General features: G+C 42.7%; 1 protein-coding gene across 1 annotated transcript in view; it reads right to left on the bottom strand.

Annotated features, from left to right (window-relative positions):
• Nucleotides 1-12,119, bottom strand: part of LOC103265086 (1,25-dihydroxyvitamin D(3) 24-hydroxylase, mitochondrial) — an 18,625-nt gene that overhangs the window by 5,899 nt on the left and 607 nt on the right. The window contains 6 exon segments of the mRNA XM_008062797.1: nucleotides 605-750; nucleotides 2,581-2,692; nucleotides 3,627-3,718; nucleotides 8,020-8,116; nucleotides 10,165-10,258; nucleotides 11,879-12,069. Of these exon segments, the coding sequence (XP_008060988.1) occupies nucleotides 605-750; nucleotides 2,581-2,692; nucleotides 3,627-3,718; nucleotides 8,020-8,116; nucleotides 10,165-10,258; nucleotides 11,879-12,069 (732 nt within the window).

The following is a 12,119-nucleotide window of genomic DNA, read 5'->3' on the forward strand; positions in this document are numbered from 1 at the left end:
TGATCTCAAACCAGGCAAAACGGGGACCAAAGGGAGGCCCAAACTTTACCTGTATGATGTCTACTTGTATACCTAATCTTGAATTGTACCCCACATCTTTAAAATAAAATAAAATAACATAAAAAATGAGCTGTTTCACTTACATTAAAACCAAGTCTTTCCCAAATCACAACACTAAGTAGAAAAAAATTGGTTTGAAAGACAGTATCCTGATTTTTTTTTTTACAATAACAGCTATAGTTACGCACTTTGGGGTAATATATACAATCAACCAACACATATCTAATATTTAAAAATCCAGATTATCTATCTCGTTAGGGCCTGCAACCAATGTTACTGCTTCTGAATTCCTGTAGCATTTTTATTTTCAGTGCAGCACTGATCAGATTCTACTCTAGATTTGTCACTGGAGCACATGAGGTCTCTGCATAAAAGGCCATGCAATGAGCTTCCAACAGCATCTAGGATGACACCTTTCATTTTTGCTAAACTGGTGTTTAGTGAATCCTGGTGAAATGAGTGAGTTGCATCCCTGCTTAAAATTCATCATGAGGAGATGGTACAGATTGTTCTTCCAGCAAACTGAAATCCGACCCACCCTTACCGTTTCCACTGCAGCCAGCTGGAGTTCTGTGACGGCGGCATATAGTTCTTTCTTTGAAAGCTGATGGTGGTGGTAAATATCACAAAGGAAATCAGCGCTAGCCTGCTGAGAATACTTCTCTAATCGGATGTCAATACAAGATTTGACTATTAGAGAAGAGAAAAAAAGAGAGAAGTAGGTTGGACATTAGGATGGGGAAAACAACAAAAGGCCTAAATCCTTTTTGAAATATCTAAAGGCTCTTTTCAGGAACACCGACAATCTGTTACCTAAACCGACGTTGCCTTTTTGTTAAGTTGGCAAAGATGTATCAATGTCCACATGAACCAGGATTCTCAAACTTCAATGTGCAAAGGAATCACTGAATATCTGCTTAAGATGTAGATTCTGAACCAGGGGTCTGGGGTGGGCCTGAAGTTCTGCATTTCTAACAAGCTCCAGGTAATGCTGTTGGGCTGCAGCTTACATTTTGAGTAGTAAGAGCTTAGAGCGTGGAAGAGCTCAGCATGAAAGGAGGTGGGATTTGGGTTCACTTTCAGAGTCAGAACTTGGGCCGGGCATGGTGGATTACACCTGTAATGTCAGCACTTTGGGAGGCTGAGGCAGAAGAATTGCTTGAGCCCAGGAGTTCAAGATCAGGCTGAGCAACATAGCAAGACTCCATCTCTAAAATAAAGCAAACAAAAAAATTAACTGTATGTAGTGGCACATGCCTATAGCACGAGCTACTTGGGTAGCTGAGGCAGAAGGATTGCTTGAGCCCAAGAGGTTGAGGCTGCAGTGAGCCATGATTGTACCTCTGCACTTCAGCCTGGGTGACAGACACTGACTCAGGAAGAAAAAGAAGAAAAAAAGAATCAGAACTGGACCCAGATATTACCAGTCACACACACACTGCATACACACACATAACTACAGTATGCATGTGTGTTGACAATAATTGTAAAAATTTCTAATGTGTGTGAAGTAAATTCTAGACATGTGTCTCCCTCACTTCAATCTATTCAACAAGCAACCACCAGACTAATTATGTTGATGATAATGGTAATAATAATAATGATCACATACGGCACAGCAGTTAGAGTCCTGGAGCCCTTCTGCCTGACTTCAAACCCTGCTTTGCCATCACCTGGTGTGTAATCTTGAAAAAACTGTCACTTCTATGTCTCTCAGGGGTAATAAAAGGACCTACCCCTTATGGGTTTGTTATTAAATAAGTATATGTGTGAACAATACCTTGCACCAAATATTCCTTTCATCATGTAGCAGAAACAGCTCTGATCCTTGAGATATCATGCTATACCAAGTGTTTGTGTTGTCTGTATTAGACCCAGAAACAGTTGCATTGAGGTAGGTACTATTATTATCAATAGTAATATAAACACTTTGGAAAGCCGAGTAGGGAGGATTGCTTGAGCTCAGGAGTTCCAGATCAGCAAGACCTCATCTCTACAAAAAATTTTTTTAAATTAGCCAGGCATGGTGGTATGTGCCTATAGTCCCAGCTACTTGGTGGGCTGAGGCAGGAGGATCACTTGAGCCCAGGAGTTGAGTTGTGATTGTGCCACTGCACTCTAGCCTGGGTAGCAGAATGAGACCCCAAAACAAAACAAAACAAAACAAAAAAAAAAAGAAGAGAAAGGTGCCAACACATTTGACAAAGTCATCACAACCAGTGACCGAGTTCAACTTGAACTTGGGGGTCTCTGACACTAAAGTCCTTGCTTTTAACCATTCTTAGTTCCAAAAGAAGACTACAGAAAGCTGTCTTCTGTCTTTTTTTTTCTCTTAAGAATCTGTCTACACAGGGTGGTCCCAAAACTCATGTGTTTGCAAAACCTGAATTAATGAGGAGAAGCAATTCCATGGGAGGATGGTGGTGGTTAAGCCAAGAAGATCATTCCAGACCTTCCCTCTGGAGCTCCAGAGATGAGGCACAGGGTTAGCATTGGCAGACTGTGAAGGTCAGCTCTTACCTGATCTGAAGATGGTATCCCAGGCCAGCGTGTGATCCTGCCAGACCCTGGTGTTGAGGCTCTTGTGCAGCTCCACTGGAGTGACCATCATCCTCCCAAATGTGCTCATCATCTGAGAAAAACACAAATGCCTTTTTATTCCAAATTATCCTTCTCGCAAAGACAGCATTCATACTGGATGATGAGCATCCTGACACGGCACTCTGTGCTTCTTGAAAGGCTAAATTTCCAAGGACGCAGTGCTAGTACTAGAAGCAATGCCCACACCCCACCTCCAGTGAAATAGTGAAAGTTATCTTTGGAATGAGTTTCCACAGAATGTGTTTAACACAAATTGTGATTTTATGACTTAATCATCAAAAAGGAAAAATTATAACTTCCATATTCACTTCAATTTATTCTTCTTGCTCTTTTTCTTTTCCTTTTTCTACTTCTCCTTTTTTTGGACTGGGTCTCACTCTGCCCTCCAGGCTAGAGGGCAGTGACCTGATCACAGTTCATTGCCGCCTTGACCCCCTGGGCTCAAGCAATCCTCTCTCCTTGGTCTTAGTTAATTTCAGTATGTCTTTGTAGAGATGGGGACTCACTATGTTGCCTAAGCTGATCTTGAACTCCTGGGTTGGCCCTCTTCCTGCCTTGGCCTTCCAAAGTGCTGAGATTACGGGCATGAGCCACCATGTCTGGCCCATTATGTACTTCAATTTCTAATAATTTCTACACTTCAGTCATTCCCAAATCAATTTCACATATACCACCTAAATTATTAAAAAACTTAAACATCTAAAGATGTTCATGTTCTTTTTTGAAAGTATTTTTAATCAATTAACCTTTAATTGAAATACCTAGTTTAACCTTGCCCAAAGAAAGAATGGATTTAATGTGCTTCTTTATAATATATGCACATAAATACACTAAAATATATAATACACATTAAAATGAACACTTAACTATTGAAATAGAATATATGTTATGTCACTTTTTGTGAAATACTCTCAAGTTCTATAACATTCTATAAAACATCGGTGCTCTCCTTAAGAGGTACTTACTGTTTTGATGGCTGTGATGAAGTTCAAAGCTTCATCTCCTGCATTCTTCTGAAGAAGACCAAATCTCTTCTCATATAACACAAGGCAGATACCTGTCATTTAAAATAATCAACACTGTTACATAATCACAGCAACGCTTGAGTCTGTGATTAGCTAGCTGGCTATTAAAGATTCGATCCTGTGTCTACTAAGTGTGGGATTTTCTAAGAAAAAACAAAACAAAACAGAAGGCCAAGAACAAAGAGGAAAGGCAAAGAATCTGAGAGAAAGGGACATGATCATCCTCCTTTTCTAGAAATTATCTCCAGGTCCAATGATCCACCCCTTAGAACGTCCTGATCAGAGATGTATCGTCCTGAGTCACATCAGTCACACGGAAGCCCTGGAGCCCCTAGCAAAGGTGCTGTTGTGCCAGGGCTCTTCTATGCCTTTAACTCAGTTGTGTTGTTGGAGTTGCTTATTGGATTCCATCGCCTGATGTGACCAATAGGAAGCCATTCATGAGGAAGAGAAGGGAGGGGAGGAATGTGCTGAGCACTCATGACATGCTAGGTACTCGGCTAACATGTCATATATATATATGTATGTATATATATATATATATATATATATATATACACATATATAGTATATGTATATATATGTAATATGTATATTTCCATTTCATCATTCCATTTAGACACAAACTTTTTAAAAGTAAAATTCTCAACTCTATTTTGAAACATTTTACCTACAAAAAATTGAAAAAACAGTATAATAAATACTTGTTCCCTCTGAAGTCAGATGCAGTGATTATCAACATTTTGTTGCACTTGCTTTCTCCTTGTGTTTGTATACATACAAGCCTATATGTTTCTGTGTACAGTGAACTATTTGAAAAAAATTTTCAGTCTCATGACATGTCATCATTAGACACTTTAGCAATCATCTCCTAGGAATAAAGACATTGTCCTGCATAACCACAATGGCATTAATATTCCTAAGAATGGTAGCAACCATTCCACAATACATCAACTATGTGCCCATTTAAATATATCCCCCATTGTCCTAAAAATTATCTTCTATCACAATACAGGATCACTACACCCACATTTTGGGGCGGGGGTCATAGTCTTACTCTGTGGTCCATGCTGGAGTGTTGTGGCACAATCACAGTTCACCATAACCTCTACCTCCTGGGCTCTGGCCATCCTTCTGCCTCAGCCTCCCTAGTAGGTGGGACTACAGGTGCACACTACCACACCTGGATTTTTTTTTTTTTTTTGTAGAGATGTGGTCTCACTGTGTTTCCCAGTCTGGTCTTGAACTCCTGGGCTCATGAATCCTCCCTCCTCAGTCTACCAAAGTGCTGGGATTACAGGCATGAGCCGTTGTGTCCAGCTACCTTTTGACAATCTTTTGGCAAGTGGATAATTAGCTCTCAATTTAAAAACTAGGATACTGGGCTTAAAAGAAGGAAAATGACTGGCTTAAAATAAAAAATTTGAGAAGCAAGAGTCAATAAGCTTAGTCAGTGAAAATCCATAGCTTTTCCAGACACATTCATATTTTTCAAACTCTACACATTCCTGTACAGCTTTTCAAGGTTTCCCCACATTTGTGTCCCACTATGCAGCAAGGATACCACGGGAGTATGTGGGATAGCTCTCGGTAGTAATGCACTTTTACCAAAAAAATCAGTTATTTACTTTTATCGTAATCTATTCATTGCAGTGATTCTGACTTTAATTTATGGAAATGTTACAGGCTTTCCTTAAAGATAACATAAAACAATGAATGGCAATGTCAGGTAACTAAACAGTGCAGGTGTAGGCTGTTATGAAGAACACTATGAAGTGGTAGGCACCTGTGAAACTTGGGCAAGGTCTGTTTGTCAGATGATCATTGTCTAATAAAGTGCATATTAAAAGTAAGATAATACTTTTCTTGCTTATAAATACCTGAGGTCTTTAGTAGGTAAGTAGCCCATTTTATAAAACATATTCAACAGTACACACATTTAAAAAAAAAAATAGTAGGTTGCAGTACCACAGTAGCGACCCACATATACATTCCAATGTTTCAAAAAATACTAAACACTGTGTGTACGCGCGCGCGCACACGTGCGCACGGGGAGGCAACCCTGAAGTGGTGTTTTCGTCATTTGTGGGGCATTTTTTTGGCCCACATTGTAAATTAAATCCACAAGATTTTGCCACTGTGCCAATGTAGCTGTGTTTTATACATGAACGAATCACCTGCAGTGTCTTGCTTTTGCCAGAGTTTGTCATTGATGTCATGTGTGGCCAACACTGTTAATAGCCCAACTAATACTCATTCTTACCCATGTTGTCCCTGACAGAATCCTGATTTTATTTGGGGTGCCACTGTATTAGTCCTCAGGCACTGAGGCAGGATAGATTTAAGACTTATGACAGTCCTGGTCTCTGATTTCCCAGGCTTCCTTGCAGCAGGTACAGGAGCCATGTGACCCAGTTCTGGTCAATGAGACCTAAGGGAAAAAACTCTCTTTTCCTCCCTCCCTTCCTCCCTCCCTTCCTTCCAAAATAAGGCAATAGTTTTTTAAAAATAGAATTTAAAAAATTTCTTTTTGTGGAGACAAAGTCTTACTATGTTGCCTAGGCTGGTCTCGAACTCCTAGGCTCAAGCAATCCTCCCATCTCGGCCTCCCAAAGTATTGGGATTATAGGCATGAGCCACCGTGCCCAGCCTCTTTTTGCTTTCTTGATAAAGGGGACCAGTGCACCTGGCTTTGTTCTTTTTTTCCTCCCTCTTTTTTTTTTGCCGGGAATGCAGGGATGTGGTCAGTAGTGGTCACAGTCATTTTGCAACATGCCAATCAGCTAAGGACAGATAAGCAAAAGGCCAGAAAGTGCTCTTGTCCTTGGTGACATCACTGAGCGCCAGTATGGACTGCCTTCCTAAGACTTCTCGAATGCTGGACAATAGATTTTCAACCAACAGGGTCAGGTTTTCTTTGATTTGTATTTGATACTCTTAGTTTAGGTGTTCCCAGTAAACAATTTTCAAAACATAATATTTCTTTCCTCTTCCAGAATGTTCCCTCCCTTTATTCCTCTTTTCCTTAAGACTGGCTGTGGATTCCTTACTCGCCTGGAGGTTTCTAGCATGCTAAGATGACTAGTCCATAGTTTTAGGTGAAGCTGACCTGATGGGAGAGACAGGTCACTGCGAAAGCCCCCATCCGTCCAGGGGTGCTCACTCTAATCCTTCCCTTCAGCAGCCAGAGTGATCCTTCCAGCCAGCCAGACCATGCAATGCTGCTGCTAGAGACACTCCACTATAGCCCAACTAACCTCAGGCTCAGATCCTAACTTCCGTCCTGGTTCATAAGCCCTTCCGTGAGCTGGCTACTGCCCCCACCCATGCTCTATCCTCCCCACGCCCCTTCCCACCAGGATACTCTTCAGACATTCTGCACTTCTTCCTTGGGGACATTCCTCCTTCCTCACTTTTCGCCCCGTGAACTCCTACGCATCCATCAGGTCTTAACTGAGGGGCACCACATCCATGAAGTGTCCCCTGACCAAGCCTGGCTTAGGCAGCCCCCTCAGTTTCTCCCCAGCCCTGAATGTCCTCAGTCAGGCACTCCCAACCGGACTGCAATTGCTTTATTCCCAGCACGATCCTCAACGAAAGTGACCACGCCCTCCTCTGCTCAAAACCACCCATGGCTCCCCATCTGAATCAGACAAAAAACACAAGTCTCACTGGGACCTATGGGTGCTGCCAGATCTGACACCTGCCTTTGTTTCGACTTTGTCTTCTTTCCAGCCTCGCCTTCCTTCCCCTTGCTCATCATGGCCCACTCACACCAACATCCTTGCAGTCCCCCAGATGCAGCGTTCATGCCACCACCTCAGAGCATTTGCACTTTCTGTGCCCACGGAACCCTCTCCACAGATACCCTTGGTGACATGCTCTTTCCCTTTCTCAGGCTGTACTGCAAATGTTGTCTAACCAAAAAGGACTTGCGTCACCTGGGTGCCTCTTCCATGCCCTTTCTTGCCTCCTTTACTCTTTACTCCTGGGCAGAATGCATTTTAAAATGTGTTTACTTGTTGATTGCCACCCTCTCTAGAATCTAAGCTCCCCAAAGTGCTGGGATATGGCCTGTTTTGTTCACTGTTGTGTCCCGAGTGCCCAGCACAGTGCCTGACACAAAGCAGGTGTTCCATAAACGTTTGTTATAGGATTATACAAACAATTTAGGGTGCAGGGCATAACTTAAGTGCCTAAAAGGAACATTAAAAAGGCTGCTATGGCCTTTCTCTAGGCAGCAAAAGTGCACACAAGAGTTGTCAACAGAGCTGTGTTTTAACCTCAAAATCACCTGCAAAATTGAATGAGCAAGACTGTGAAAACAACTTACTTTCAAATGACCATTTGTTCAGTTCACTGTACAAGTCTTCAATGTAGCCTCTTTCATCACAGAGTTCATCTATTCTGCCCATAAAATCAGCCAAAACCTTCAGGAAAAAAAAAAACACAAAAAAAAACATATTAAAGTCATCGAAGGAAAACAAAAGTTGAACTTGCAGTAAGCTAGCTTCAGGTTTTGCTACATTGTGTACTCGCTGGCCATAATGATATTCCTTCTGAAGTCACACTAATTATAGATTTTCTTTGGAAACCCACCTTATCCCCTAACAACCTTGTCCTGGGTTATTTCCTGAGCCACCCTGAAGCTTAAGTTTCCGCTTTTGATCTAAAAGTGAGTCTGGCAATTTAAGAAAAGGAAAACATTTCTTCTAATCGGAATGGGAGAATAAACAACCAAGAAGGAATCAGCCAAGTGTCCCTGTGGCTACAACATTTCAAGGACTGTGATGCTGCAGCGATCCTGAGGGGTGTCCTTCCCTATCTGGGCAAGCAAACATCTCTTTATTGGTTGGTGGTTGTGCTAAGCATGTTGAACTTGGAGCCAGGAGATCTGCAAATTCTGGACCCATCTCTTTCTCTAAATAGCCTATGACCGTGAGACAGTCACATAAGGCCTTTGGATGCCAGTTTCAGAAACCAGATTTGCAATGACTAATGCCTCACATTTAATTGGAGGGTGAGAGAAGGGTGGGGGGGAGCGGTGAAACACTACCTGTTGGGTACAATATCCACCACTCAGGTGATGGGTACACTAAAAGCCCAGACTTCACCAGTATGCAATACATTTATGTAACACAACTGCTCTTGTACTCCTACATCTATAAAAGTAAACATTTTTTTGAAAAGCCACACATTTAATGAGGTTCATATAGTACCAAGCGCTGTGCAAACTGTATTAGCCAATGCTCACAGCAACCCCATGAGGTAGTAAGCACTGTCCTTACTCCCATTTCCCATGTAATAGATGAGAAAACTGAGGCCTAGAGAAGCTAAGTCACTCACCCATGGGCAAAGCTGGAAAGTTGCCATGCTGGACCCTGGCACAAGGTCTGTATGACCCGAAAGCCCACGCATGTAACCCACATAGTACATTTAAAAGTACTTTGAATTTGTTACCATTAAAAAAAATCAAGAGGTTTCATATGAACGTATAGATTGCCCACTGCTCATCAAAAAAGTAAATAATAATGACAAGATGTAGGGACACTGGACCTACATTTTCATATAGACAGTAATTCCCTGGAACCTGGGCAGCTGTCCCCTCTAGGAAGCGCATGCACTACCCTGCTTGCTCAAATTTTCACTGAGCCTGCCTTATTCTTTTATATGCATTACCTGGCCCCTGAAGCTTCTGAGCTTGCAATCCTTCACCTATATGATCCCATCTAAGTCTAAATCCAATTCAAAATAAACATCCAAAGTGAACAGGAGTGGAAAGAGATTACTATACACTTAAAATTTCCTTAGACCCCCTAAGGATAATGTCCAAATATTTTAGTATAGTACAAAAACGTTAAGACCCACCCAAAGGATAGTGTCCAAATATTTTAGTATTGTACAAAAACATTGTTAAGATCTGTGCCTCATCCAGTGTCATTTCAGAGAAAGCCTCACTTCAGCAGCACTGAATGTCTAGCTTTCTGAACACAACATGTCATTTCATGCCTCCTTATTCTCAGCATGCCCCCTCCTTTTGAATGCCTTCCCCACCTTCTTTGCCTTGCAGACTCCTATTCATTCTGCAAAATTCAGCTCAGATGTCACTACCTAAAAACTTTACAAGCATTATCTCACTTAATTCTCACAGCAATGGAGAATTAAACTGTAACTTCCATTTTGTAGATTGGGAAGCTGAGATGGAAAAATTAAGTGATATGGGTAGGGTTTATAGCTAGTGGGAGGAAGACTGGGGCTCAAACCAGGAGTACCAGATACCAAGGTGTGTGCTCCTCTCTGCTCTCTTTTTGTACTATGACTTTAAAAGAGGGTAAAGGAAGGAGAAATAGCGGTTTGGGGGGAGTAGCCTATCCAAATTGCATTCTTTTCCCTTTATGCTTTGCTGCTGCATCTTGAAGTTCTATTAACATCTCTTCACCCCCAAGAGACCCAAGAAAACTGGCCACAGCCCACAGACCTCATTGATTTTGTTGTCCAGCTTCATAACTTCCACTGGCTTCATAAGTTTCTTTTGAAAGGCGCTCCGGACCCTCTGCCAGTCTTCTCCTTCCCTGGGAGAGAAGCAGGATTATATTTAGAGCAAATTGAAAAGAAAAGAAGGGAAAGGCAGAAATCCCTTTCGCTGCAACGTTGTAGACCATAAAATCAAATGAGCACTGAGAATCATACTAGGAAACAGCCAGAGAATATTAGGATTAGAATATTTGGGACTATGGAGAATAGGATAAAGAATAGGAAAAGCACCTTTTCTCCTTGCCAAAGATTGCACCTGAAATTTGAAGCCCAGATTAATTTGGATTCAAGGATTTTGAGGTGCCCTTGTGGGGGTGGGACTGGGAGGACAGAGGCCTCAATTCTTAGCAATAAGAGCAGGTCTGGGGACATTCTTTACCTGCAACTCAGATCTGTTTGAGAAAAAAATCTTGTCTTCTTTCAACTCATTGACTTGGCCCTCATGTTTACAAAACTCCTCCAGTTTATAATTTTACCATTGCCTCCAAATAATACCAGACAGTCAAAGATGAGCTTTTAAAAGCCTGTGGCCATCATGCACCCTAGGTATATGCCCCACAGCTGACCACACAGCCTGTGACACACCACCTGCATTAATATAGTTTCTAATTCCTGTAATTATATCCCAGAAAACACAAGTATCAGATATGACAATTTAGAGATTTTTTAAAATGCCAACTTGTTAAGTGCTAACAATTAAAAAAGTAGAGTAAGTAATCCCATTGTAGCATTTATCTATCTAAAATGCAACCTCAAAGTCAAGTGCACTTGTAGTCCCACCTACTCGGGAGGCTACCTGGAGGGGGAGGAATCTCTTGAGCCCTGTAGTTTGACACCAGCCTGGGCAACACAGGGAGACCTGTTTCTAAAATAAATAAAATGCAACCTTGACCTTCCTCCTCATCCCACCTTTACAAGTAAGAATTAGTCATAACCCACAATCCTGTCCAGAAAGCAAAAGAAGTTAACTTCTGGCTTTTGAGCTTACAAGAAGGAGTTTCAGGGACACTTAAGGGATAATTTTGTCTGTATGTTTGCCTTGGCCAGGCACAGTTGCTCACTCCTGTGATCCCAGAACTTCAGGAGGCCAAGACAAGAGGATTGCTTGAACCCAGGAGTTGGAGATTAGCGTGGGCAACACAGCAAGATCTCCTCACTACAAAAAAAATTAGCCAGGCATGGTGACACGGACCTGTAGTGCCAGCTACTGGGAGGCTGAGGTAGGAGGATCGCCTGAACCCAGGAGGTTGAGGCTGTGGTGAGCCATGATCATGCCACTGCACTCCAGCCTGGGTGACAGAGGAACCCCCCCAACACACAAAAATGTTTGCCTTGCACGCTGACTTCAGAATCTCATCCTGCCCAGAAGTCTGAACCTCACAACCTGTATATCCCCATTTTTGCGTTTGTTTGATGGAAAGTTTCTTTGACTGAATGAGAAGGGTGTGGCCCTGTCTATTTATCAGAGAGATCATGCAGGTGTTTGGTGCGCAGCACAGCTTCCTCCGGATCCTCCTTAGTCTATGCAACAGCTCAGATTGCACCTGCACTGGGCAGGTGGCCTAAAAAGATCCAGCCCAAAGGAACGCTAACTCCCACCCTTGCGCCGTTTCCAGGCTCATCCGGCCGCCTGCCCAGGTCACCGCGACTGGACTCACAGGATCAGCAGTCCGTAGCCTTCTTGGCGGTAGTCGCGGTAGGCCTTCCACGGTTTGATCTCCAGCCGCTGGGGGTACGCGCTCTCGGTGCGGTACAGCGCTTCCAGCAGGCACGGCGAGCCCAGGTGCACCGAGTCAAAGGAGCCCAGCTTCATGCGGAAAATCTTGCCGTACTTTTTGTGGTACTCCGCCTGCAGCGGGACAGCCACAGCGCGAGGTCAGTGCGCATCCTCCCCAGTCC

Source organism: Carlito syrichta, unplaced genomic scaffold (assembly GCF_000164805.1).
Source record: "Carlito syrichta isolate Samal-C Ts95f unplaced genomic scaffold, Tarsius_syrichta-2.0.1 Scaffold97001, whole genome shotgun sequence".
NCBI lineage: Eukaryota > Metazoa > Chordata > Mammalia > Primates > Tarsiidae > Carlito > Carlito syrichta.